Source organism: Ambystoma mexicanum, chromosome 12 (assembly GCF_040938575.1).
Source record: "Ambystoma mexicanum isolate Mex_15411 chromosome 12, UKY_AmexF1_1, whole genome shotgun sequence".
Taxonomy (NCBI): domain Eukaryota; kingdom Metazoa; phylum Chordata; class Amphibia; order Caudata; family Ambystomatidae; genus Ambystoma; species Ambystoma mexicanum.
The window spans coordinates 1,231,844,743-1,231,870,782 of NC_090936.1; the positions used below are offsets into that span (position 1 = coordinate 1,231,844,743).

A 26,040-nucleotide genomic window follows, 5' to 3' on the forward strand; every position below is an offset into this window, starting at 1 on the left:
AAATAGAATTAATACAAGGCTGTCTACGGGGCTTGTCCTAATGCGGATTCCCGTGGCGGGCCCGCCTATTGCTGCAGTTTCTTAACAACCGCTAATGACCCTGAGGAAGGGCCCAGAGAGTGTCGCAACTGACACTGATGTATTGCATCAATGAGTATGTTTACACCAAAAGTATAGAGAATGAAGAGCATGCATTTGAAGTGCTTCGGGAAAGGGGTGCATTTCTAATTTGGATTCAGCAATAAACCAAAAACGTTCAATGTTTATAGTTCTGCACCTGCCCAGCTCAGAGAGAATCAGTTTTGTGAGCGGTGTACTTAAGGTGAGTCTTAAGGTGAGTCAGTCGTATCAGTGGTGAGCATAAGGTACACTTAGGGTTATTCAGTCCTGTCTCTGTGTGAGAGACTTTGCAGAACCTCTTGTGTTGCATTCCCACAGTGAATCTTCATGGGGTAGTCATAGCTTTCATGAGGTCCCTTTTGTGAGTGTGCTGAAAGACATCCAGATGAAGGGTTTCGATTGCATGGGTCCGTGACTGCTTCCTTAGGAATGGCAAATGCACGAGTGGTTTGTGAAACAAAATAGAACTTAAAATAAAGGTATACTTCCAAATGTCTGAAAGCTCACGCCTGGGATTTTTCTTTCCACAGCTGAACTTTGTTCGGTTTTACCTTCCTCTGCTCATCAGTCATCACGAGAAGGTCATATATCTGGACGATGACGTCATTGTGCAAGGTATGTTCTAGAAACGGTGGGCAGAGCCGGCCTGGCTTCAATCATAGCTGCTATAACCTGTGCTTATTTATCCACCATCTTAAATATTCCCATCATGGTTTTGGTTACAATACCTATAAAATGACCTATTGAAGTGGAAATTAAACTATGTTCAATCTACACAAGACGTTTCTTACAGCTACACATTTAATCTGATCCCTGATTGAGCTTATCATTTTCTGAAAGGGGCAGTCTCCCCCGTGGGACGCCTTCTAGCTGCCTGAAACCAAAAGCTGCACTGAATTTCAGACGGTTTGTGCATATGTCGGTCTCGCTTATTGTGGTAATGTCCCCTTTAAGAGTGTGTCCTGACTGTGTCCTGAGTGGCTCCCAATAAAAGGAGCCTCAGCCGGCACGTGCGTGAGAACAGTGGCAGACTCCATGAATGGCACTTCTGTCTCGTATCTCTGCAGGTTTCACTGAGGGTGCAGTCCTGTTCATAGAGGGATGCCCTGAGAGTGACCCATCCTTGAGTCCTGCAGGGGGGGCACGGTGCCAACCTGCAGCAGTTTGCTTTCACAGAGGGATGCCCTGGCAGTGACCCATCCTTGAGCCTTGCACAGGGGACACGATGCTAGCGTGCAGCAGTTTGCTTTCACAGAGGGATGCCCTGACAGTGACCCATCCTTGAGTCCTGCAGAGGGGGCATGGTGCCAGCCTGCAGCAGTTTGCTTTCACAGAGGGATGCCCTGACAGTGACCCATCCTCGAGTCCTGCAGAGGGGGCACGGTGCCAGCCTGCCGCAGTTTGCTTTCACTCAGGGTGCCCTGAGAGTGACCCATCCTTGAGTCCTGCAGGGGGGGCACGGTGCCAGCCTGCAGCAGTTTCCTTTCACAGAGGGATGTGGTGACAGTGACCCATCCTTGAGTACTGCAGAGGGGCACAGTGCCAACCTGCAGCAGTTTGCTTTCATAGAGGGATGCCCTGAGAGTGACCCATCCTTGAGTCCTGCAGAGGGGGCACGGTGCCAGCCTGCAGCAGTTTGCTTTCACTCAGGGTGCCCTGAGAGTGGCCCATCCTTGAGTCCTGCAGAGGGGGCACGGTGCCAGCCTGCAGCAGTTTTCTTTCACTCAGGGTGCCCTGCGAGTGACCCATCCTTGAGCCCTGCACAGGGGACACGGTGCCAGGCTGCAGCAGTTTGCTTTCACTCAGGGTGCCCTGAGAGTGACCCATCCTTGAGCCCTGCACAGGGGGCGCGGTGCCAGCCTGCAGCAGTTTGCTTTCACAGAGGGATGTCCTGACAGTGACCCATCCTTGAGTCCTGCTGAGGGGCACGGTGCCAACCTGCAGCAGTTTGCTTTCACAGAGGGATGCCCTGAGAGTGACCCATCCTTGAGCCCTGCACAGGGGGCACGGTGCCAGCCTGCAGCAGTTTGCTTTCACTGAGGGATGCCCTGACAGTGACCCATCCTTGATTACTGCAGAGGGGCACGATGCCAACCTGCAGCAGTTTGCTTTCACAGAGGGATGCCCTGACAGTGACCCATCCTTGAGTCCTGCAGAGGGGCACGGTGCCAAACTGCAGCAGTTTGCTTTCACAGAGGGATGCACTGACAGTGACCCATCCTTGAGTCCTGCAGAGGGGGCATGGTGCCAGCCTGCAGCAGTTTGCTTTCACTCAGGGTGCCCTGAGAGTGACCCATCCTTGAGTCCTGCAGGGGGGGCACGGTGCCAGCCTGCAGCAGTTTCCTTTCACAGAGGGATGTGCTGACAGTGACCCATCCTTGAGTACTGCAGAGGGGCACGGTGCCAACCTGCAGCAGTTTGCTTTCATAGAGGGATGCCCTGAGAGTGACCCATCCTTGAGTCCTGCAGAGGGGGCACGGTGCCAGCCTGCAGCAGTTTGCTTTCACTCAGGGTGCCCTGAGAGTGACCCATCCTTGAGTCCTGCAGAGGGGGCACGGTGCCAGCCTGCAGCAGTTTTCTTTCACTCAGGGTGCCCTGCGAGTGACCCATCCTTGAGCCCTGCACAGGGGACACGGTGCCAGGCTGCAGCAGTTTGCTTTCACTCAGGGTGCCCTGAGAGTGACCCATCCTTGAGCCCTTCACAGGGGGCGCGGTGCCAGCCTGCAGCAGTTTGCTTTCACAGAGGGATGTCCTGACAGTGACCCATCCTTGAGTCCTGCTGAGGGGCACGGTGCCAACCTGCAGCAGTTTGCTTTCACAGAGGGATGCCCTGAGAGTGACCCATCCTTGAGCCCTGCACAGGGGGCACGGTGCCAGCCTGCAGCAATTTGCTTTCACTGAGGGATGCCCTGACAGTGACCCATCCTTGAGTTCTGCAGAGGGGGCACGGTGCCAGCAGTTTGCTTTCATAGAGGGATGCCCTGAGAGTGACCCATCCTTGAGTCCTGCAGAGGGGGCACAGTGCCAGGCTGCAGCAGTTTGCTTTCACTGAGGGATGCCCTGAAAGTGACCCATCCTTGAGCTCTGCAGAGGGGGCACGGTGCCAGCCTGCAGCAGTTTTCTTTCATAGAGGGATGCCCTGAGAGGGACCCATCCTTGAGTCCTGAGAGGGGGCACAGTGCCAGCCTGCAGCAGTTTGCTTTCATAGAGGGATGCCCTGAGAGTGACCCATCCTTGAGTCCTGCAGAGGGGGCACGGTGCCAGGCTGCAGCAGTTTGCTTTCACTGAGGGATGCCCTGAAAGTGACCCATCCTTGAGTTCTGCAGAGGGGGCACGGTGCCAGCCTGCAGCAGTTTGCTTTCATAGAGGGATGCCCTGAGAGTGACCCGTCCTTGAGTCCTGCAGAGGGGGCACGGTACCAGCCTGCAGCAGTTTGCTTTCATAAAGGGATGCCCTGAGAGTGACCCGTCCTTAAGTCCTGCAGAGGGGGCACGGTGCCAGCCTGCAGCAGTTTGCTTTCACTGAGGGATGCCCTGAGAGTGACCCGTCCTTGAGTTCTGCAGAGGGGGCACGGTGCCAGCCTGCAGCAGTTTGCTTTCATAGAGGGATGCCCTGAGAGTGACCCATCCTTGAGTCCTGAGAGGGGGCACGGTGCCAGGCTGCAGAAGTTTGCTTTCACAGAGGGATGCCCTGACAGTGACCCATCCTTGAGTTCTGCAGAGGGGGCACGGTGCCAGCCTGCAGCAGTTTGCTTTCACAGAGGGATGCCCTGAGAGTGACCCATCCTTGAGTTCTGCAGAGGGGGCACGGTGCCAGCCTGCAGCAGTTTGCTTTCATAGAGGGATGCCCTGAGAGTGACCCATCCTTGAGTCCTGCAGAGGGGGCACGGTGCCAGGCTGCAGCAGTTTGCTTTCACTGAGGGATGCCCTGAAAGTGACCCATCCTTGAGTTCTGCAGAGGTGGCACGGTGCCAGACTGCAGCAGTTTACTTTCACAGAGGGATGCCCTGACAGTGACCCATCCTTGGGTCCTGAGAGGGGGCACGGTGCCAGGCTGCAGCAGTTTACTTTCACAGAGGGATGCCCTGACAGTGACCCATTCTTGAGTCCTGCAGAGGGGCACGGTGCCAGGCTGCAGCAGTTTGCTTTCACAGAGGGATGCCCTGACAGTGACCCATCCTTGAGTCCTGCAGAGGGGCACGGTGCCAACCTGCAGCAGTTTGCTTTCACAGAGGGATGCCCTGGCAGTGACCCATCCTTGTGCCTTGCACAGGGGACACGATGCTAGCGTGCAGCAGTTTGCTTTCACAGAGGGATGCCCTGACAGTGACCCATCCTTGAGTCCTGCAGAGGGGGCACGGTGCCAGCCTGCAGCAGTTTGCTTTCACTCAGGGTGCCCTGAGAGTGACCCATCCTTGAGTCCTGCAGGGGGGGCACGGTGCCAGCATGCAGCAGTTTGCTTTCACAGAGGGATGTGCTGACAGTGACCCATCCTTGAGTACTGCAGAGGGGCACGGTGCCAACCTGCAGCAGTTTGCTTTCATAGAGGGATGCCCTGAGAGTGACCCATCCTTGAGTCCTGCAGAGGGGGCACAGTGCCAGCCTGCAGCAGTTTGCTTTCACTCAGGGTGCCCTGAGAGTGACCCATCCTTGAGTCCTGCAGAGGGGGCACGGTGCCAGCCTGCAGCAGTTTGCTTTCACTCAGGGTGCCCTGCGAGTGACCCATCCTTGAGCCCTGCACAGGGGAAACGGTGCCAGGCTGCAGCAGTTTGCTTTCATAGAGGGATGCCCTGAGTGTGACCCATCCTTGAGTTCTGCAGAGGGGACACGATGCCAGCCTGCAGCAGTTTGCTTTCATAGAGGGATGCCCTGAGAGTGACCCATCCTTGAGTTCTGCAGAGGGGGCATGGTGCCAGCCTGCAGCAGTTTGCTTTCATAGAGGGATGCCCTGAGAGTGACCCATCCTTGAGTCCTGCAGAGGGGGCACGGTGCCAGGCTGCAGCAGTTTGCTTTCACTGAGGGATGCCCTGAAAGTGACCCATCCTTGAGTTCTGCAGAGGGGGCATGGTGCCAGCCTGCAGCAGTTTGCTTTCATACAGGTATGCCCTGAGAGTGACCCATCCTTGAGTTCTGCAGAGGGGGCATGGTGCCAGCCTGCAGCAGTTTGCTTTCATAGAGGGATGCCCTGAGAGTGACCCATCCTTGGGTCCTGAGAGGGGGCACGGTGCCAGGCTGCAGCAGTTTACTTTCACAGAGGGATGCCCTGACAGTGACCCATTCTTGAGTCCTGCAGAGGGGCACGGTGCCAGGCTGCAGCAGTTTGCTTTCACAGAGGGATGCCCTGTCAGTGACCCATCCTTGAGTCCTGCAGAGGGGCACAGTGCCAGGCTGCAGCAGTTTGCTTTCACAGAGGGATGCCCTGACAGTGACCCATCCTTGAGTCCTGCAGAGGGGCACGGTGCCAACCTGTAGCAGTTTGCTTTCACAGAGGGATGCCCTGGCAGTGACCCATCCTTGAGCCTTGCACAGGGGACACGATGCTAGTGTGCAGCAGTTTGCTTTCACAGAGGGATGCCCTGACAGTGACCCATCCTTGAGTCCTGCAGAGGGGGCACGGTGCCAGCCTGCAGCAGTTTGCTTTCACTCAGGGTGCCCTGAGAGTGACCCATCCGTGAGCCCTGCACAGGGGGCACGGTGCCAGCCTGCAGCAGTTTGCTTTCACAGAGGGATGCCCTGACAGTGACTCATCCTTGAGTCCTGCAGAGGGGCACGGTGCCAACCTGCAGCAGTTTGCTTTCACAGAGGGATGCCCTGAGAGTGACCCATCCTTGAGCCCTGCACAGGGGGCACGGTGCCAGCCTGCAGCAGTTTGCTTTCACTGAGGGATGCCCTGACAGTGACCCATCCTTGAGTCCTGCAGAGGGGCACGGTGCCAAACTGCAGCAGTTTGCTTTCACAGAGGGATGCCCTGACAGTGACCCATCCTTGAGTCCTGCAGAGGGGCACGGTAGCAACCTGCAGCAGTTTGCTTGCACAGAAGGATGCCCTGAAAGTAAAGTGACCCATCCTTGAGTTTGTTTGTTTGTTTGTTTGTTTGTTTTATTCACTTTTTATGCACGCCAGACCCAAGGGTAGCAGGGCGCAGTGGCAAGAAAATGCAAAGCTTACAAGTTACATCGAAGCATAGCGTACAATATAAAATACAGTGAATACAAAGTATACGGATTTGAGAAAGGTCAATCCAATTACAAGTAACATCCTAGCAAATGTACAGTAGAGAAAACTGTGAAGTCATGGGGTACAAGTATTTACAAAATATAAGTGGGACACAGTACAATATATACAAGGTTCGAGTGCGGGCAATCGGGTTGAAGGTGACAACAGTCGAGTGAGATCAGCTGAGGTAAGTCGAGGTGAGGAGTTGGATGACATTTTTTCTAAAGTGAAGGTAGGGTAAGTCAGCTCTCAGGTCTTGTGGTAGAGAGTTCCAAATCTTTGCAGCCTTTACCAGAAAGCTGTTACCACCTATCGTCTGAAGTCTAAAGTTCGGTATTGTCAGGCAGTTGGAATTGACAGCTCTAGTCGGTCTGGAGGATGTTCTCCTATGGAATTTGTCAATCAGGTATTTGGGGGCGGAGTTATTGAGGGCTTTATGGGTCAGGGATAACATCTTAAGTGTTATTTTGTTCTCAGTGGTCAGCCAGTTATGATGGCGTCTAGTGGCAGAGATGTGGGATCTTTTGTTTATGCCTAGTGCTGCTCTCAGGGCATTATTTTGTAATATTTGTAGTCTTTGCGTTATAGTTTTATTTGCTCCGGCGTAGAGAGCGTTGCAATAGTCAATCCTAGAGAGTATTAAGGCTCTAGCCAGGATTAAGCAGCTCTTTTTGGATAGGAACGGTTTACCGGCTCTTATCAGTTTGCATGTGTAAGCCGTGGAGGAGGCAAGGGATTTTAGCTGTTTGTCAAGAGATAGGGTGGAGTCAAGATAGAATCCCAGGGTTTTTACGTCCTTGGACACTTGGATTATATTCCCATCCATGTTAAATGAGGAGAATTCCTGACCTAATTTTTTGATATTAGTTTGAGTGCCCAGGATAATCAACTCTGTCTTATCATCGTTCAGACAGAGGCCATGGGTGGCCATCCAGGCCTGGATGATAAGATATACCTTGTTCACCAATTCCGTGTCTCTCGCATGATCCCCAGAAAGCGGGAGGAGGATCTGTGTATCATCTGCATAGTTAGTGTAGGTGATACCGGGATGGTCCAGATCATCAAACAAGGGCTTGGTGAAGATGTTATATAGATATATAGAGTTGGGGAGACGCAGGAGCCCTGAGGGACACCGCATAAAATAGGGGTGGGATCTGCTGCAGCCGAGGGGGAGAAGACTCTCATTGTTCTTTCACTCAGAAATGACTCAATCCATCTGATGGCTTCCGGGGAGAAGTGGGCAGCGGAATCCAGGTGACTACAGAGGACTTTGTGATCCACCAAATCAAAGGCGGCGGAGAGGTCAAGGAGTAGCAGAAGTACTGTTCTTCCTTTGTCTCGAAGCTCGTCAATTTGGGATTTCAAGTCAATAAGGGCTGTTTCAGTTCCATGTAAGGGACGGAAGCCCGATTGTCTCTCTCCTAGGAGGTTGTGTAGTTCCAGATGCTTTTGAATTTGGTTATAAGCAGCTTTGTCCAGAATTTTGAGAAGAAACGGTACCGTAGTAATGGGGCGGTAGTTAGTAGGGATGAGAGGGTCTAATGACTGCTTTTTAAGTAGGGGAAGTACCCAGGACTGTTTAAGGTTGGCAGGGATGGTAGCTGAGGCGAAGGAGGCGTTAATCAGTTTGGTGATAAAGGGCGATAAATCTCTGGCAGCGTCTTTTATTAACTGTGCTGGGCAGAGGTCACCTTTACAGTTAGATGGTTTAAGCGACAAGATAATTTTTTCTACTTCCAAGGTGGTCAATTTGGCGAAGTGGAAGGAGTCACTATGCGCCAGTGGATTATTGGTATTGGGCATTTTTGGGGAATCCTGAATTTTAAGTACTTCTTTTTTTTGCTGGATTTTATTTTGGAGAGTAATAATTTTGTGTGATAGGTCTTGCTGGATGTCCGTGCACCAAGGTTTGTCCTTGGTGCAGGCGTCCGGTGTGGCGATCGGGGACTCAAGTTCCTTTAAAATAGAAAAGAGCTCTTTCATGCTGGAATTAGAGTTGGCTATACGGTTATCGTATGAGTTACGTTTAGCCTGGCAAACTTCTTTTTTGTAAGCTGAGGAGAGAGAGGTTGGTTTGGCTTTATTGTCGACTGAGGGACAGAGCCTCCAAGTGGTTTCACTTTTTATTTTCAAGATGCGCAAGTCTCTCAATTGTGGAGTAAACCATTTGTTTAGGTGGGCTTTAGGTTTGCTTGGTCGGAGTTTGAGAGGTGCCAGTTTATCTAGGGTGACGAGCATGATATTATTGAATTCTTGTACTAGGGTGCTGGGGCATAGGTTAGCTGATAATGCATTGAGGGTCGGTAGTATAGCTGGGATCACTTTCTCTACCGTGATGCATTTTTTATTTCTGGTTAAGCAAGGCGGTGCTATTGGAGGGATTGTATGGTTAGGTCTAGACGTGGCTAGGTTAAAGGACACTAAAGAGTGGTCTGTCCAAGGTAGGGGTCTTATGGATAGGATAGTGGCTGAGCAGTTACAGTCGGCTATCCAGTCTAGCGTTCTTCCCTTCAGATGCGTAGGCTTGTGAACTCTTTGAGATAGGCCTAGTGCATGAATAGTGTTGGCTACCACTGTGGCATTGGTATCTGTAGTGTCATGGAAGCCTAAGTTAAAGTCTCCAAGGAGGATTGTTTGGGAACAAGGTTTGAAATTATGAGTGAGCAGGTTGTGGAGATCCTCATCAAAGGTGCCTAAAGGGCCTGGTGGTCTATATAGAAGGTGGATAGTGAGAGTTTGATTATTATTTATCTGGAGTTTAGCAGATAAAGTCTCGCAGGATTGGAACGATTGGGTAGGTACTAGTCTAAGTGAGAGGCTTGTTTTGGAGATTATGGCAATGCCGCCGCCTCTTGCACCTTCTCGGTCATTTCTGATTATCGTGTAGCTATCTGGGATGGCTAGCATGAGCGAAGGTCCTGCTGCATTGTGTAGCCAAGTCTCTGTAATAGCGAGAAAGTCAAAGTTGCCTTCTGAGATTAGGTCAGCAATGTCTAGGGCATGGGCGACAAGCGATCTCACGTTCAGGAGTGCTCCAACGATAGTTGGGGTTTTGGAGATCTCTGTGGCTTGGGGGGATGGACTGGTAAGTGTATTAGCTGTAGTGAGCTTATTGTTCTGAGTAGGGCAAGTATTGGAGTTAGGTGGGGGCGGTAGTCTAACATAGCGAGGATTGCAGATCTTCTGGCAGTTAGTTTTGATGTTGGTAGGGGGAAGAGACCTACGGGGAGGTTCATGCAGTTTGGTTAGTCTGGCGCGGAGTCTAAGGTTTCTACTAAGTGTGTGTAACGCTCACCTGATTCTCGCAGAGGCGCCGGTCTTGACTGGGCGACTACCGTATCTTCAAAGGTGATGTGTAGCACCCGGTTGGCTCTTTGGGCTGGACCTCTGTGCACTGTATGCCTGACGTGTAGAGTAAGATGTCTGCAGATAGAAAATATGGGGTTAATGAACTGGGGTTATTGGGGTGTCCCTATCTCTTTCCTCTTCTCCTCTCCTGTAGACCCCCAAAGGTTAACGCTCTCACCTTAGGTAAGTGAATGCCGAGCTCTCCATCTGCCTCGGGGCAGGGTGCTGTAACCAGTTTCTTCATTGGATAGGTAGCGCAGGCCTCTTGACTTCAGAGGACTGCTGTCCGTCGTTTACTGCACGAACGGTAAGTTTCGAGTCATTCAAATGTCTTTAAAGTCTTTAGTAATGATGTCTCTTGTTTTGCAGGGTTCCGGCGATGGCGGATGACGGGCTGAAGTGAGTTGAAGATGGAGCCCGTGTGATGAATAGAAGCGCCTGGAAGCACGTAAGTAAGCGCTTGTTGCCTGCTTCACTATGCGCTCTAACTGTCTTTTTATTTTGCAGGTACGAGTTCGGAGCGGCTGCAGGGTGCCGGAATACCCACTGGATTAGATGTGGAAAGGAGTAATGGCACGTGAGTATTAAAGTTCCCCAATGTCTTTAAACGCACCTTGTTTTGTCTTTCAGATGCGGGATGCAGCGCCGAAGGCCTCCGGAGCGTGCGAAGAGTTGGTAAACTTTTGTCTTTCAGATGCCGGAATGCAGTGTGAAGACCTCCGGAGCGCACGAAGAGTAGGTAAGCCTTTGCCTTTCAGATGCCGGAATGCTAACCTGTTCTTTCTTGTCTTTATAGGTGTTGCTGAAGACTGGATTCAGGATGGTAAGCCTTTTTCCTTAGGCCCAGGACCGGATGCAGAAGACACGATGAGCGTTCTGCTGCAGAGGTTGCAGAATAACGCAAAGCAAGATTCATCCACCGGGTGTGGTTTAAATAGCCTCCTGTAGTGCTTAGGTGTCTCCTTCCACAGCCACGCCTAAGTAAGAAAAGAGTTCCTGGTAAGAAAAGAGTTCCTGCCTTCCAGAAGAGTTCCAGTGTTCTGAATCTAGGGAGTGGCTCCAGCCCCACCCAACAGGAAAAGTAGTTCCAAACAGAAGAGGATCAGAGGCTCAACTGGCAGGCAAGTAAGCAGCATGGTCTGCTGAAGGTAAGTCCACCCAAGCATTATGAGCCCGGCGCTTCCAGCGCTGGGACTGGGCATATTTATGAGCCTGGTGCCACTGGCGCCAGGACTGGGTCCAAAAGGTCCCAATTGGGACTGGTTGGCACTCGGAACCTGGGTTATGGATCTGCTTCCAAGGGAGTTGGGAAAACCCTGACCTTTTGGAAGCAGAGATCATGACAGTGTGTCACATGGCCGTGTTGCAGAGGTGGGTGTCTCAAGGGATCCACGGCTGGGATATAGGTGTTGGCCTGGAAAGTTACAAGTTTGATATATTACCGATGTCAGAGGAGGCAAGGTGTTAGGTAGGCTAACATCTAGCATAATGAGTAGATGTAGGATAGTCCTCAATAGGACTGTGTAAATGGCTGGTAGATACATAGTTATATAAGGAGGTCTATCTGAGATGCCACATTAGTAGTTAGTGGGAGCAGTTGGTAATAGGTATGAAGCACAATGTACGCTCGAGGTATTAACATATAGGAGCAATCTGGTAATAAGAGCCACCTAGATACTAAGTGCTGATATGATGTAAGTAGTCAATGACTCTGTGGCAATATGTCTGCTATACCGTGGGTGCTAGGTAGGTGCAGGAGTAAATGCAAGCAAGTCACAGGGCAGAGGTTCAGCTAAGCTGGCTAAGAGGTACCTGAGCACGTGTAAACAATGACTCAGGGCTAGGCCGACTAGGTGGGTGCAGAATCAAATGCTAAACAGGTCTCAGCAGCAAAGGTTCAGGTATGCTAACTAGGAAGGTGCAGGCCAGAGATACAATGAATAATTCTAGGCAGTGGTTTGGCTAGGTCGAGTGGGTGAGTGCAGCCGGATACAGATTAAAGTGGACTGTTAGTGACCATAGGGCACAACACAACTGTAGTGGTCTGATAGCGACCATAGGGCACAACACAACTGTAGTGGTCTGATAGCGACCAAAGGGCACAACACAGCTGTAGTAGTCTAATAGCGACCATAGGGCACAACACAACAGTAGTGGTCTGATAGCGACCATAGGGCACAACACAACTGTAGTGGTCTGATAGCGATCAAAGGGCACAACACAGCTGTAGTAGTCTAATAGCGAGCACAGGGCACAACACAACAGTAGTGGTCTAATAGCGACCATAGGGCACAACACAGCAGTAGTGGTCTGATAGCGACCATGATGCATGACCAAATTAAATGCAAGTATCGGCGCAGGCTATCCCTGGGCAAATCAGATCAGATCACAGATGCTAAATACAGATTGGGCGCAGGCAGCACTGGGTGAGGCAAAGTAGAGCACAAAGAGGTTAAATGCAGTTGTATAGGCATAGTACAAATAGGCATATCTATACAGAGCATAGTGGACTGAGTGCAAATATTGCGTGAAGCCGTTGCAGACGAGGAGATTCAGGGAGGCCGTGCATGAGATGCTATACACTGCCAGACAGATATTGAGAGTCAATAAGTTCTTGCGGGTGAAGGGTGGTTGTGACTGACCAGGAGACACCAACGATGTAGGTACTTTGAGGCTGGGGGCAGGGTGTTACCTTAGCTCCGGGGAAGTTCCTTGCCGGGCACCGTTAGTTAGGTAGGCATGACAAGGCCACCGGCGTCGTAGCAATCAGCAGCAAAACGTACATAGAGACATCGCCGGGCGCCGATTGCGCTCGGTCAGCTCAGTCAGAGCCTGAAGCCTTTTTTCCTCGCCTTACTTCCGCGACCCGGCTTCCGCCTGCCGGCGAATCGCGTTGAGTTAAGGGGAAGCGAGGTAGCCAATCAGGACACGGCTAGAGGCCTGGTGAGTCCTGCAGAGGGGGCACAGTGCCAGCTTGCAGCGGTTTGCGTTCACAGAGGGATGCCCTGAGAGTGACCCATCCTTGAGTTCTGCAGAGGGGGCCCAGTGCCAGCCTGCAGCAGTTTGCTTTCATAGAGGGATGCCCTGAGAGCGACCCATCCTTGGGTCCTGAGAGGGGGCACGGTGCCAGACTGCAGCAGTTTACTTTCACAGAGGGATGCCCTGACAGTGACCCATTCTTGAGTCCTGCAGAGGGGCAGGGTGCCAGGCTGCAGCAGTTTGCTTTCACAGAGGGATGCCCTGACAGTGACCCATTCTTGAGTCCTGCAGAGGGGCAGGGTGCTAGGCTGCAGCAGTTTGCTTTCACAGAGGGATGCCCTGACAGTGACCCATCCTTGAGTCCTGCAGAGGGGGCACGGTGCCAGCCTGCAGCAGTTTGCTTTCACTCAGGGTGCCCTGAGAGTGACCCATCCTTGAGTCCTGCAGGGGGGGCACGGTGCCAACCTGCAGAAGTTTGCTTTCACAGAGGGATGCCCTGACAGTGACCCATCCTTGAGTCCTGCAGAGGGGCACGGTGCCAAACTGCAGCAGTTTGCTTTCACAGAGGAATGCCCTGACAGTGACCCATCCTTGAGTCCTGCAGAGGGGCACGGTGCCAACCTGCAGCAGTTTGGTTTCACAGAGGGATGCCCTGACAGTGACCCATCCTTGAATACTGCAGAGGGGCACGGTGCCAACCTGCAGCAGTTTGCTTTCACAGAAGGATGCCGTGAAAGTGACCCATCCTTGAGTCCTGCAGAGGGGGCACAGTGCCAGCTTGCAGCAGTTTGCGTTCACAGAGGGATGCCCTGAGAGTGACCCGTCCTTGAGTTCTGCAGAGGGGCACGATGCCAACGTGCAGCAGTTTGCTTTCACAGAGGGATGTCCTGACAGTGACCCATCCTTGAGTCCTGCAGAGGGGCACGGTGCCAAACTGCAGCAGTTTGCTTTCACAGAGGGATGCCCTGACAGTGACCCATCCTTGAGTCCTGGAGAGGGGCACGGTGCCAACCTGCAGCAGTTTGCTTTCACAGAGGGATGACCTGACAGTGACCCATCCTTGAATACTGCAGCAGTTTGCTTTCACAGAAGGATGCCCTGAAAGTGACCCATCCTTGAGTCCTGCAGAGGGGGCACAGTGCCAGCTTGCAGCGGTTTGCGTTCACAGAGGGATGCCCTGAGAGTGACCCATCCTTGAGTTCTGCAGAGGGGGCACAGTGCCAGCCTGCAGCAGTTTGCTTTCACAGAGGGATGCCCTGAGAGTGACCCATCCTTGAGTTCTGCAGAGGGGGCATGGTGCCAGCCTGCAGCAGTTTGCTTTCATAGAGGGATGCCCTGAGGGTGACCCATCCTTGAGTCCTGCAGAGGGGGCACGGTGCCAGGCTGCAGCAGTTTGCTTTCACTGAGGGATGCCCTGAAAGTGACCCATCCTTGAGTTCTGCAGAGGGGGCACGGTGCCAGCCTGCAGCAGTTTGCTTTCATAGAGGGATGCCCTGAGAGTGACCCATCCTTGAGTCCTAAGAGGGGGCACGGTGCCAGGCTGCAGCAGTTTACTTTCACAGAGGGATGCCCTGACAGTGACCCATCCTTGAGTCCTGAGAGGGGGCACGGTGCCAACCTGCAGCAGTTTGCTTTCATAGAGGGATCCCCTGAGAGTGACCCATCCTTGAGTCCTGCAGAGGGGGCACGGTGCCAGGCTGCAGCAGTTTGCTTTCACTGAGGATGCCCTGAAAGTGACCCATCCTTGAGTCCTGCAGAGGGGGCACGGTGCCAGCCTGCAGCAGTTTGCTTTCATAGAGGGATGCCCTGAGAGTGACCCATCCTTGAGTCCTGAGAGGGGGCACAGTGCCAGCCTGCAGCAGTTTGCTTTCATAGAGGGATGCCCTGAGAGTGATCCATCCTTGAGTCCTGCAGAGGGGGCACGGTGCCAGGCTGCAGCAGTTTGCTTTCACTGAGGGATGCCCTGAAAGTGACCCATCCTTGAGTCTTGCAGAGGGGGCACGGTGCCAGCCTGCAGCAGTTTGCTTTCATAGAGGGATGCCCTGCGAGTGACCCATCCTTGATTCCTGCAGAGGGGGCACGGTACCAGCCTGCAGCAGTTTGCTTTCATAAAGGGATGCCCTGAGAGTGACCCATCCTTGAGTCCTGCAGAGGGGCACGGTGCCAACCTGCAGCAGTTTGCTTTCACAGAGGGATGCCCTGAAAGTGACCCATCCTTGAGTTCTGCAGAGGGGGCACGGTGCCAGCCTGCAGCAGTTTGCTTTCACAGAGGGATGCCCTGAGAGTGACCCATCCTTGAGTCCTGAGAGGGGGGCACGGTGCCAGCCTGCAGCAGTTTGCTTTCACTGAGGGATGCCCTGAAAGTGACCCATCCTTGAGTCCTGAGAGGGGGCACGGTGCCAGTCTGCAGCAGTTTGCTTTCAGACGGATGCAGCTTATCCATAGAAAAAACAAGCTAAAGGGCACTCTGTGTGCTAGTCAATGTGGCTGTAATGCCAAAGTCATTACAGGAAGTTGCTGCCACACCCGTTTGCTGTTCCCGCCACTCAGTTGGGCAGGAGAACAGCCGGCAGGTTATCACTGATGGTGAAGTGATGTTGAGCCCTGTTTTCTGAGTCCATAGGTCTCCATGGGGATTTTGGACGATTTACCCCCAAAACTGTACTGCAATGCCAGGCTAGGAAGCTCAAACAGGAGTACCTCACAGGAATCCAGTTTTATTTATCGAATATTTATATCCTGGCTAAAAGAGCAATAGTGCATTGAAAGAGAGGCCAGTCACTAGCAAGGACAGGCTGAAAAACCTCACAGAGCAAACAAACATTTTTGTCTTGTGGCGCCTTGAAACACCATTTGTTGTATAGGCGCCTTACAAATGTCCAATAAATACAAAGTACAATAAATGGCCACTTCCTTCCACATATTTGCTGGTAGTTCCATAATTTGGAGCGGTTCTTGGCGGGTGTATGGAGTGATGACACAGCATGTGGAGCATTTCTTCAGCCAGAGTTTTTGCTGCATCACTTGCCCTGTGGAGACAATCCCTCGGTGTCCCTCATGAGCCAGATTGATGACTTGATGCCTAAGTGCCCTCAGTATAATGAGCTTGGTGCCTTTTAACAGCAGATCCTCTTCTGACAATGCCAGTTCTTCTCATTTTTTTTATGTCAGATTGCATGTCCACCTTCTCTCTCCCCAATGTCTTGCATGTTTTCATCGGCCTGTTTCTATGCATTTCTTTATGATGCGAACTGCCAGGTTAGTCTTGGTCTCCTGATGCCACCTTATCCCGTACCTTCCCAGACGGAAATCATTTTGAAGTCATTTATTTCAAAATTATTACTTTGAAAATAATTCGAAAAATAAATGGAGTTGTGGTTTTAGGGGTAAAAAGGGGGTGAGGAGGTGCTTGGGTTGGTGCAGTAGTGAAGGGTCCCCCCAAAATCTAAAAAAAAACCAAACATATTATTTCTGTCGGTGAAATGACATGGAACTGATGCAACACCAACATATCCAGACCTTTGGAGTTGCCTGCTCCACTACGTAATTAATGTATCTGCCGGCTATGGGGAAAGGATGGGGCTCGCACCTCCTTTCGGGTGTCTGGAGAGGTAGTCAGCCGGATTCCCCTCCTTCACTGGCCTGTGTATGATGTCGAAACGCATAGTCCTGTAATCAAAGTCCCCATCTTGCTATTCTCGTGGCATTCTTGCTTGCGGGTTTCCGCATATCTGCAGCAGTGCCTGGTGATCCGTCACTATGGTGAAAGTCTTCCCATACACAAATAGTTGAAAATGTTCACAGGCCCATACGACCACTAACCCCTCCTTCTCTTCCTGTGAGTGGGCTTGTTCCGTGGCTGAGAGGCTTTGTCTAGGGTAGGAGACAACAGGTCGGGTGTGTCCTGATTGTATATGGCAAAGATGGCTCCTAAGCCCACCAGAATCGCATTTGCTGTTCGGTGCACTTACTCGCATTGAAATATGCCATATTGTTGGCTGCCGTAAACTGGCTACATATGATGTTGAAAGACCTCTGACACTCCGAGGACCACTGGAATGTGACATGTTGTTTGGTCAATTCTCAAACTGGCGCACTGACGGTGGCAAAGTCCTTGATGTAACGTGCGAAGTAGCTGGCAAGCCCCAGGAATTATCTCAGATCTGCCAAGCTTGAGTGCTGGGGTGAGTCATTTAGAGCAGATACCTTCTTTGGGTCAGGTCTCATGTCTTACTTCGAGAATATGTGCCCAAAGAACAGAAGCGTGCATTTTCTAAATTCACACCTGTGCTTGTTCAAAGTGAGGTTGGCTGCCTCCAACGCCATGCATAGTCGCTAGGGTGTCGTCATGCTTCTCCACATCCATGCCAAAAATCTAGATGTCATCACTGTAGGTTATACAGTTAGGCACATGCTTAATGATGTTGTGTATTTCAGCTTGGAAATTGTAGGTGGCCAGGGAGACCCCGAAGCTCCATATAATCCTAGATGTGTTAAAAGTGTGGTGATATATCTCGACTCTGGTGCAAAAATCAACTGGTAGTATCCCTTGTTCAGCTCTAGTTTGGAGAATACCTTTGCTCCGCTGAGCAGGTGCATCATGTCCGTTATCCTGGGAGCCTAGTGGCGTTCTGTTTGTATTGCATGATAAGGTCTTCTCATGTCAACACATAGTCTGATGGCATTTGACCCCGTTTTGGGCACTGGGACTAAGGGCGAGACCCATGGTTTTGGTCCTATAGCTGGTTGTATGATGTCTTGGGCTAGTAATTTGTTCAGTTTCTCTTCAACTTGCTGTATATTCACAGGTATTCCTGTGTAGTGTTGCGTGATGGGTTTGATTTCCGGGTCAATGTGGAGGTGAATTTGTTGATTCTTCAATTTTCCTGGGCCCTTAAATAATGTGGGGAACAGTTGGTCCATCTTCTCCACCGTGTCAATGTATCTTTGAGCCATGAGCTCGTATAGGATGTGTATGAGTCCCATATCCAACGCAGATTTGAAGCTCAAGATGCAACCACTTTCAGCAGCTGCTTTTAATAAGTGGATCTGTCGGTATTTTACCACACTTTGTAGCTACAGTTGGCTTTGAACATCCCTTTGATTGGCAGTGGTGTTTTTCAGCCATATGGGTAAATGTCCACTTCGGCTGGGCGTAGGGCTGATGCGGTTGAATGCTCCTGTATATGGCTTCACTTATCATATTTACTGTGGCCGCCATGTCCACCAGAAATTCCAACTCTAGGCCGTTTACTTGAAGTAGCAGTTTTGGACTGTGGTCTGTGGATTGTTGACTTTCTAGGGCATAGAAGTACCCTTTACACCACTAATTGTTTTAGGATAAGATGGACTCCCTCTCTGAGTGTGATTTCTCTGCTAAATATCTCATATGTCATTTTGGTCTTCAATATTGGCGAGTATATGTGCATCGAGATGATCACCTTTCTAATGAAGTTTTGTTTCCGGCGATCTCGCTTCTCTTCTCCTGGTCTCATGAAGTCTGCGGTGTGTCCTTTTTTGGTGCTGCGACAAGGACGTCACTAGCAATCTTTCTTTTGATCTCATTGGCGGTGCTCTGGCACCCATTGTTCCTCCCTACGGCGGGTTCTGTGCTATCTTGCATACTGCTTGGAAGGGGTTTTCACATCCGCAGGTGGAACATAGTTGGCCAATTGCAAGGCATATCCCTTCATTTGGGTATTCGTATCCGTATCTGAAGCAGAATTTGTCGGCTGGTATCTGTGCGTGTGGGGATGATGCGATCTTGTTAATATCTGCCACGATCAAGGGGTGCACCTTCAGCTTGTCCATGGATTCTACTTGTTGTTCAGTGGACATGCCTGTGCATGCACGTGTCAGGATTTCCTCCAGTGATCGTGGCCTCTGTAGCAACTTCTCCCTGAAATAAGAAGATTCACAGTTTGGTATTATCTGTGAGCGCAGCACTTCATCGTGAGAGTAATTCTAAAATGCGCAGTGTATTAGTCGAGCCCGTCAATGTCAATGCATAACATACTCATCCATCATCTCAGCTTGGCTCTGCGTCATGGAGAGAAACACATGCTGCTCGTAGTCGACGTTGGTATGTGGCATGATGGAGGCTGTGAGCGCTGCACTTAGGCTGCCAAAGCTGTCCGTCTAATCTTATTTAAGTAACAGTAGTTTAGTACAAAAGAAAGACAAACTTTACGTTACAGTCCACTAAAATGAACAGCATGTTAAATACTGATCTATCAATGCATCCATAAAGTTTATTACGGCACAGGTCCACCGAGTGTTGGTGCCGGCAATCAAATAGCTCCAACACTCCTCCATATTGTCATTCTGCGGAGCAAAATGAGAAGGATGCAACGATCGCTGAGAAGAGATCTTATCACGTTCAATCATTAGATGTTTCACTGATTCTACTGCGCGGTTACAAAAGCGACATTGATTATCAGAGATAAGCGTTTCCCGCTTCAACATTTGCATCTCTTTTGTCTTACTGACATTAAGGCGTAATCTCAAAAACTTGTCACAATGGTAGCGTGAAGGAAATTTATCTAGATATTTTGGAATTGCTATCTGTCTAATCTTCTGATAGTTCGTATAGTATGTCCCCGGTATTGGTCCCAACGGCCAGTGTGTTAAGACATTTCTTTTTCTGATCATCCAGGGGTTCTAGGGCCTCAATATATACTTTGAAATCCCATAGCCACCTGCTCCATCGCGGCGCTATATTGCTGGTGTCGCCCAATTCAAACGGTCCTGGCTGATGTAGGGCTAGTGAGTCCTGCAAACCTGCTGGGAGCCTGTTTGGTGTACCCGCTGCAACTGTGGCTGGTATATCATCCCCCAATGGGTACTGATGCCCCTTCTCTTGCTGTGCATTATGTAATTTTGGGTCTTCCATTTATACTCTCTCACCTCCTTGCCAATGGGTCCTTCTTGTGTGCTTCTCACACTCTTCGCCTCCCCATGTCTCTCACAGCCCCTGCCTGTCTCTTGAGGCCTTGCAGTGCTATGGTTGTGCCAGCCAGATGGTTCTGCAGCCACCTCGCTGAGCGATAGTTCTTTGCTCGTGTTAAGGGGCTGAGTGCTCCTCGTATTCACTCAGACGTGTTCTTGCCTGCCCCTTCACAGCTGCGGGTGCCGCTCCCTTGGCTTCCTCTTTGGGCGGTGCACGGCACGGGCCATCAGCGGCGTCATCGCCAGTGTCCTAGTGGAGTTCGAACACAATGGGACCTCCATTAGTCTGCTCGCCAGATGTGGCAACCCCCTTACAAGACGACACAGAAATGGGGAGTATTGGTGACAAACCTCCACATTTTTCCTAATTTATACATGCACTGTCCCCTCCTCCCTCATCACTTCCTGTTTCCCTGTGTTCCCGGCTCCCCCATAACGATGCGAGTGTGCTTACGTCCTGAACCTAGGACAGCACAACTTTGCTTCACCTTGTGAGCAGTAATGTCCATGATTTGTTCAACTCCCTTCTGAACACAGGAAATGATAATGACTACACGTCTATGACAACCCCTTAACTGTGCACTTTCAGCTTCAAGTCAATCCAGATTACGAGAGGTTTGTCCTACTCCAAGCAACCCAAAGAATTGGCAAATATCTTGATGCATTCAATGCCAGAGTGTGACATCTTGCAAATCCTGCAAACTGGCATAGGCAAATGACAAGATCCATGCATAGCTCATCCAAGGCTTTGCCTCTGTGAAACGTCGCCGCAACATATGTTGTGAACCAGGCATCTACTGAGCTTACTGGAGAAGGCACACACCCACAGTCTGGATGACTCACGTGCCGCTGCCATGGACAAAGATTTTTTCCGATCACCAATACAATGTGCGCCCAACATAGACCATGCAAAGGCAGAGGAAGAAGCAGACACACCCAGCTCACAAATCACATGCTCTCACTGCGGTGGCAGCCTGCACAGATTGCAAGAGTGTTTGGTGAGAAGATACATATGCTGAAACTGCAACAAGCTGAACCATTACCCCCAAGCTACGGAGATCTCAGATCGCGACACAAAAGCAGAACACCAGGAGATCCGTTGTGAGAAGGGTGGAACCATCCACAGACGAAGACACAGCAGTTAGCAAACATGACCCTAGTGATGATAAAGTTTACTTTCCAGGTCGCGGAATAAGAGAACAAAGCGACAATGATGCAAAACACACGCCAATAGCAATGCTTGTTGGCAGTGATTGACACTCGCTCATCTGTTAATCTGCTGCTAGTCTCGAAGTTCAACCAAATCATCCTTGATCTTGCCTTCAACAAACAAAAATATGCATTTTCACTTATGTCAATAACACGCCAATCCCACTGAAAGGAGTCTACATGCCTGACTTCTCACAAGGCCAATATCATAGAACAAGGCTTCGTCGCAAATGTTCACGCATACATGCTCCTCTGCTCTAATGCTGGCAAGTCGCTTGACTTCCCATTTCTACTGCACGAGTCTGACTTGGAAGACCTCCTCGCAGAGTTCAGGTTTCCCTTGTTTGGCAAAGGAAGGCAGTCAAACTACACATGGACTGCTGGGTTGAACCTGTCTGCCTTCGGCACCAGCGTATCCCCTTCCAGATGAGGCCAAAAGTAAAGGAAGAAATATACAAATGAGAGAGAGCTGGAATAATCGAGGAGACACCCACTCCAAGCCCACTCCATGGATTTTGCAATTGTCTTTGCACAAAAATCCAACAGTCTGAACAGGTGCACGTACGCATTGATATGCGCCTCTCAAAGAAGGACTTTCGATAAGAACGACACATCACACCAATGATCAACAACATTATAATCGATTCGGTGTGGTGCCAAATTCTTCTGAAAAGGTAACCTGAATTCTAGGTCAACCAATTGGAGGTAAACAAGGGCTGAAGCAAGAAAGAACACCTCACCACTTGCAAACCACCTTCAAGTGCCTCCAAAAGAGTGGGTTCACTCTACAGAGAGAGAAGTGTGAATAATTCAAGCCTGCGCTGCAATGCTTTGGCTACATCTTCAAGCACCAAGGCATGCAAGCAGATCCCAAGAAATTCAGCAACATTAAAATGGGCCCATCCTCAAACGCGGCCTCACAAATGCGCAGCTTCCTGGATATGGCAAACTATTGCAGATGCTTCATCATTCAGTTAGCCGTTGCAGAGCGGCTTTCAGATCAAACCAAATCAGACACACTATGCCATGGGAATTAACAGAATGCCACCAAGCCACATTTGAACAAACGAAAGACGCTCGGTTGCAGAAGGCCACCAGGGTATATTTCAATACCAAGAGAAAGACTGAACTACTGGTAGATGCTAACCCATGAAAGCCGGGTGCTGTCTGGAGAAAACATGATGCCTCTGGTGATCCATGAACAGTAGACTGTGGCAACTGCACCCCCACACCAACTGAACAGCGATATTCCCAGATAGAGAAGGAAGCTATTGCCGCCCTCTGGAGCATCCGGCACTTCCACCAGTACACTTTTAGACAACCATTCAAAGTGGTTAACAGCCACCACCCACTCACTGCTAGCCATGCCCCAAGGATCATGCTGAGACCGTTGCAGTTTCAAAACTCTGACAATTCTGAATTCAAGCCAAGTGTCAACAAACCTGGCAACTTCCTGTGTTTCCACCCTCGAGAAGCCACCAGACCAGAGGCCACAGCATGGGTGCATGATCATAGAAACAATGGCCCCCAAAGTCTTACAACCCCATGAGAGAGCAGAAGAAACACTAAAAGATGAATGCTACAAGTTATGCTTCTAGCCGCTTAATCTGGACACTCCAGGAACCCCCTGGGCCCCTACATTCATATTGTGCCTGTCTGCCATCATGACAGTCAGCCGAGAACTCTCTAAATTCTCAGAAGTACTCCTTCTCTGAAGAGCTTGGATAGTAGTGCGCAAGGCCCTCAGTGACTGGGTTATAAACTGAGCTTATAAAGGCAACAGAGACATTGTTAAAATCAAGGCCAGACTGAGAGTGGTTCCAAAGATAGGCAAGAGAATAGAAAACATGATATCGACATACCTCATGTGTCAAGCATCCGCAAGAGGTTAATCCCCTTTGCTGATCCAAACACAAGAGGGAGGTACCGAACCCTGGAGGAAAGTGAGTGTCGACTTTTGATCTCTGTCGCATGGCCGATACCTGCTCATCCTCGTAGATGACCACTTGTGCTATCCTGAAGTAGAGGTGGTACACTCAACAGCCACTAGAACAGTGATTCAGAACACAGATCCCATATGAAATGAAATCAGACAAAGGATGCTCCCCTTCCATGGAAGTAAACTTAAGGAATACCTTGAATGCTTAAGAGTCTACCATTGATAGGTCAGCCCATGTTGGCCCCAAGCAACTGGAGACTATGAACGCTTCATGTGTACCCTGAACATGGTTGTCCGTATTGCGATTCATTGCCAGCAAGACATTGAGTATATGAAGTGTACTGGCTTTTGCACAGCTATTGCACCACTCCAAATTCATTGAGAGCGTGCAGTCCATCAGCCCTACTCCATAATCAAATCATCAACATGACCACCTGTAAGGAAGGCACGGTATCAACAGTAAGGCCGACACAAGTGACCAATAGGTCAAGGGTGTTTATTGAAATTCAACTGGGTTTGAAAAATGCCTATCTAATCCTAAATCTAAAGATGGAAGCAAGCTATGACCATCAAATAATAATAACGTAGTCCTAGTGGTGTCTTGTCAAAATAAAAGGACCTATACTAATAAACCTAGTGTTTCATTTCTCTAATTAGGTTGGGGAACCCAATAGTTCCATTAAATTGCTGCATTCAACACCTTATAGACCTATATCACATCTATTTTTTGCCCAAGCACGCTCTTACCTGGTCACCCCATACTCTTATTGCTTTAACACAAAGCTTCCAATTGATCTCCCTCTGCCGGGCGCAGACCAACTTTATCTACTGTGCCATCAACTTTCTTTACTGTATCAACATCGAAAACCTTCGATTGTGCACAGGATTTTACTTGACCCATTGCAGGACCACTTTGACTCACAATCCTTTGCCACTCTTTCACTTTTGTTAACTGTCAGCTGGATACCTTACAGAGACCTTTCGATTGAGCACACACACGGTGCCGGACCACTCTGTCAAAGGTATCGTATCTTGATTTCAATGTTCAATCACTCATCTGCAGTTCAACTTTACTTGTGTTTGTTATCACATGCGTTTCATACAATGTTTGTTCCAGCACTCGCCATACAATGTTGCCGCTTGTAACCTTGGCTTCAACACAGACTGGTTTTGTATCAGTCTCCCCAACTCACTGGCTTTGTTGATTTAACTGACACTGCTTTGTTGTTGGAGCCAAGGATAGTACCAGGGCAGTCGTCGATTCTCCCCGCCTTGTTTATCGATGCAGGGGAGCCCCGGATACCTCCAACTCACAATGCAGGATTCCACAGCCTGGTTTCCTGGTCTTACACTTTAAATTCTCGAGGCTACATGATAATAACAGCTCCTTCTGAAAAAGATCAATAGAACTTCCCCTCTTGCGACCCCCTTCTGTTTCACTGTCTTTCGCCTCATGTTAAACTGCCATCTTGGAACTGCTGTTTCCTCATGTCCTTTGCCTCACTCAGAGTGTGTTCTCGTGCTCCGCCTTTTATCCATGTGGGGATGTGTAATGGAAGTCAGGTGTGTGTAATGGTCAGCAATTGCCTGACCTTGTCTGGCCATTGTATTGGGACACGTCAGGTATACGGCTCGGGTGTTAGTCTGTTTTCTCTCATAGCGGGGAGTCTGTGAGAAATTGTTTGCATTGTAAAAGGATGGGGTTGAGTTCCTGAATATCCTAGCTGGTATGATGGGGTAAAGGGTTTACAGGGAAGGGGATACTGCATCAAAACATCCGTTGTCGCACTCCCACTCCCCAAAGAACCCTCACCCATGTGATCCTCCCGCACTGGTCCACCCCCAGGAACTGGATCCAAAAGCGATGGCCGTGTCCTGGCCACCTGGATGACAGATTCCCGGGAAGGGTGGGCAAGACACCTTCTGGTTTCTCACACACCCCAATGCACTCTTCTTTGTCCCTGCAGCACTGAACCCAAAGCCTGCACAAGCCGCCAACCTCCCCCCCCACCTCCCAACAGCAGACCAACAACTGAATGAGCAACGCTTGGCAGGCCCAATAACCCAATAAACCAATGTGGAAAATGGAACACAGTCTTAGTACAGAATCGACATCCCAAAAGCACACTCACCATTCTAATCCTTGAACTTCTGATTTGGCAAAGACCTTTTCTGCCACAGTCCCACATCATAATCTTTCCTCACAGTCTTTCATCACAGTCCTTCTCCTTCATCACAGTCCTTCTCCTTCATCACAGTCCTCCTCCCTTGTCACAGGCCTCTTTCATAACATGCCTCATTCGTCAAAGCCACAGTCCTTCCCTTTTGTCACATCCTGCAGTTTTGCCACACATTGGGGGATACAGGAAATAGGCATTTTCCTGCTGTAGACCCTATTTTTGAAGGAAATGACCTATGTAGATAAGACTGGACCCCTCCATCCTAAAATCCAGGGAAGATCTAAAGACCCAAGTGCTCAAAGACGATCCATCGCTAATAGCTCCATTCAACCCTATTTCTCCCTCTCTGAAGATCCCCACCTCACCTGCTCCCAGCTCCCCTGCTTCCCTTGTACCCAGCTTGTAACCCCCTGGGTGCGTCCCCTTTGTACAGCGCTCCCTTGCTTCCCAGCTAGGTACACGCTTTATAAATCCAAGACCGTCATTCTCTTGCATCGGGATCCTACATCATAGTCCATTGGGACGATCCTTCTCCTTCAGAGTCCTTCTCACAGTCCTTGGTCGTCACAGTCTGCTGCCGCGGACCTCCATCACAGTCCTCCTTCTTTTCATTCCTTCTAATTTCTTACCGTTCCTCTCCATCACAGTCTTTCTCCTTTGTCACAGTCCTTTGTCACAGTCCTTCTCCTTAGTCAGTCCATGTCCTCAATTGAACCTTCACCTTTGTTATAGTCCTTTACTCTTGTCTTAGTCCCATTTCTGTTGTCACAGTCGTTCATTGGCCCTTATACTTCGTCAGTCCTTTTTCATACAAATCCTTTACCTTCAGCATGGTTCCTTTTTTTCACAGTCCTTTGTGTCCGACCTTCATTGCATTCCTTCTCCTTCATCACAATCGTTTGTCCCAGTCCTTTCCCTTCATCACAGTCCTTTTCCTGCATCATTCCTTCCTCGCGGTTCTTCATCTTAATCAAACTATTTCAGAAACGGTCTTTCTGTCAGTCACAGTCTCCCTCTCTCTGCACCTCCTCTGTATCACTTCATTTATGCTTTCTTCTTTTCCCCCTGACTGACTCACTTTCCCCGTTGCTTGCTATCTCTT

General features: G+C 50.1%; 1 protein-coding gene across 3 annotated transcripts in view; it reads left to right on the forward strand.

Moving 5' to 3' along the window:
- Window positions 1–26,040, forward strand: part of GLT8D2 (glycosyltransferase 8 domain containing 2) — a 333,232-nt gene that overhangs the window by 230,575 nt on the left and 76,617 nt on the right. For all 3 annotated transcript variants that reach the window (XM_069629915.1, XM_069629916.1, XM_069629917.1), the window contains one exon: window positions 651–735. In XM_069629915.1, the coding sequence (XP_069486016.1) occupies window positions 651–735 (85 nt within the window). The remainder of the gene's footprint in view (window positions 1–650; window positions 736–26,040) is intronic.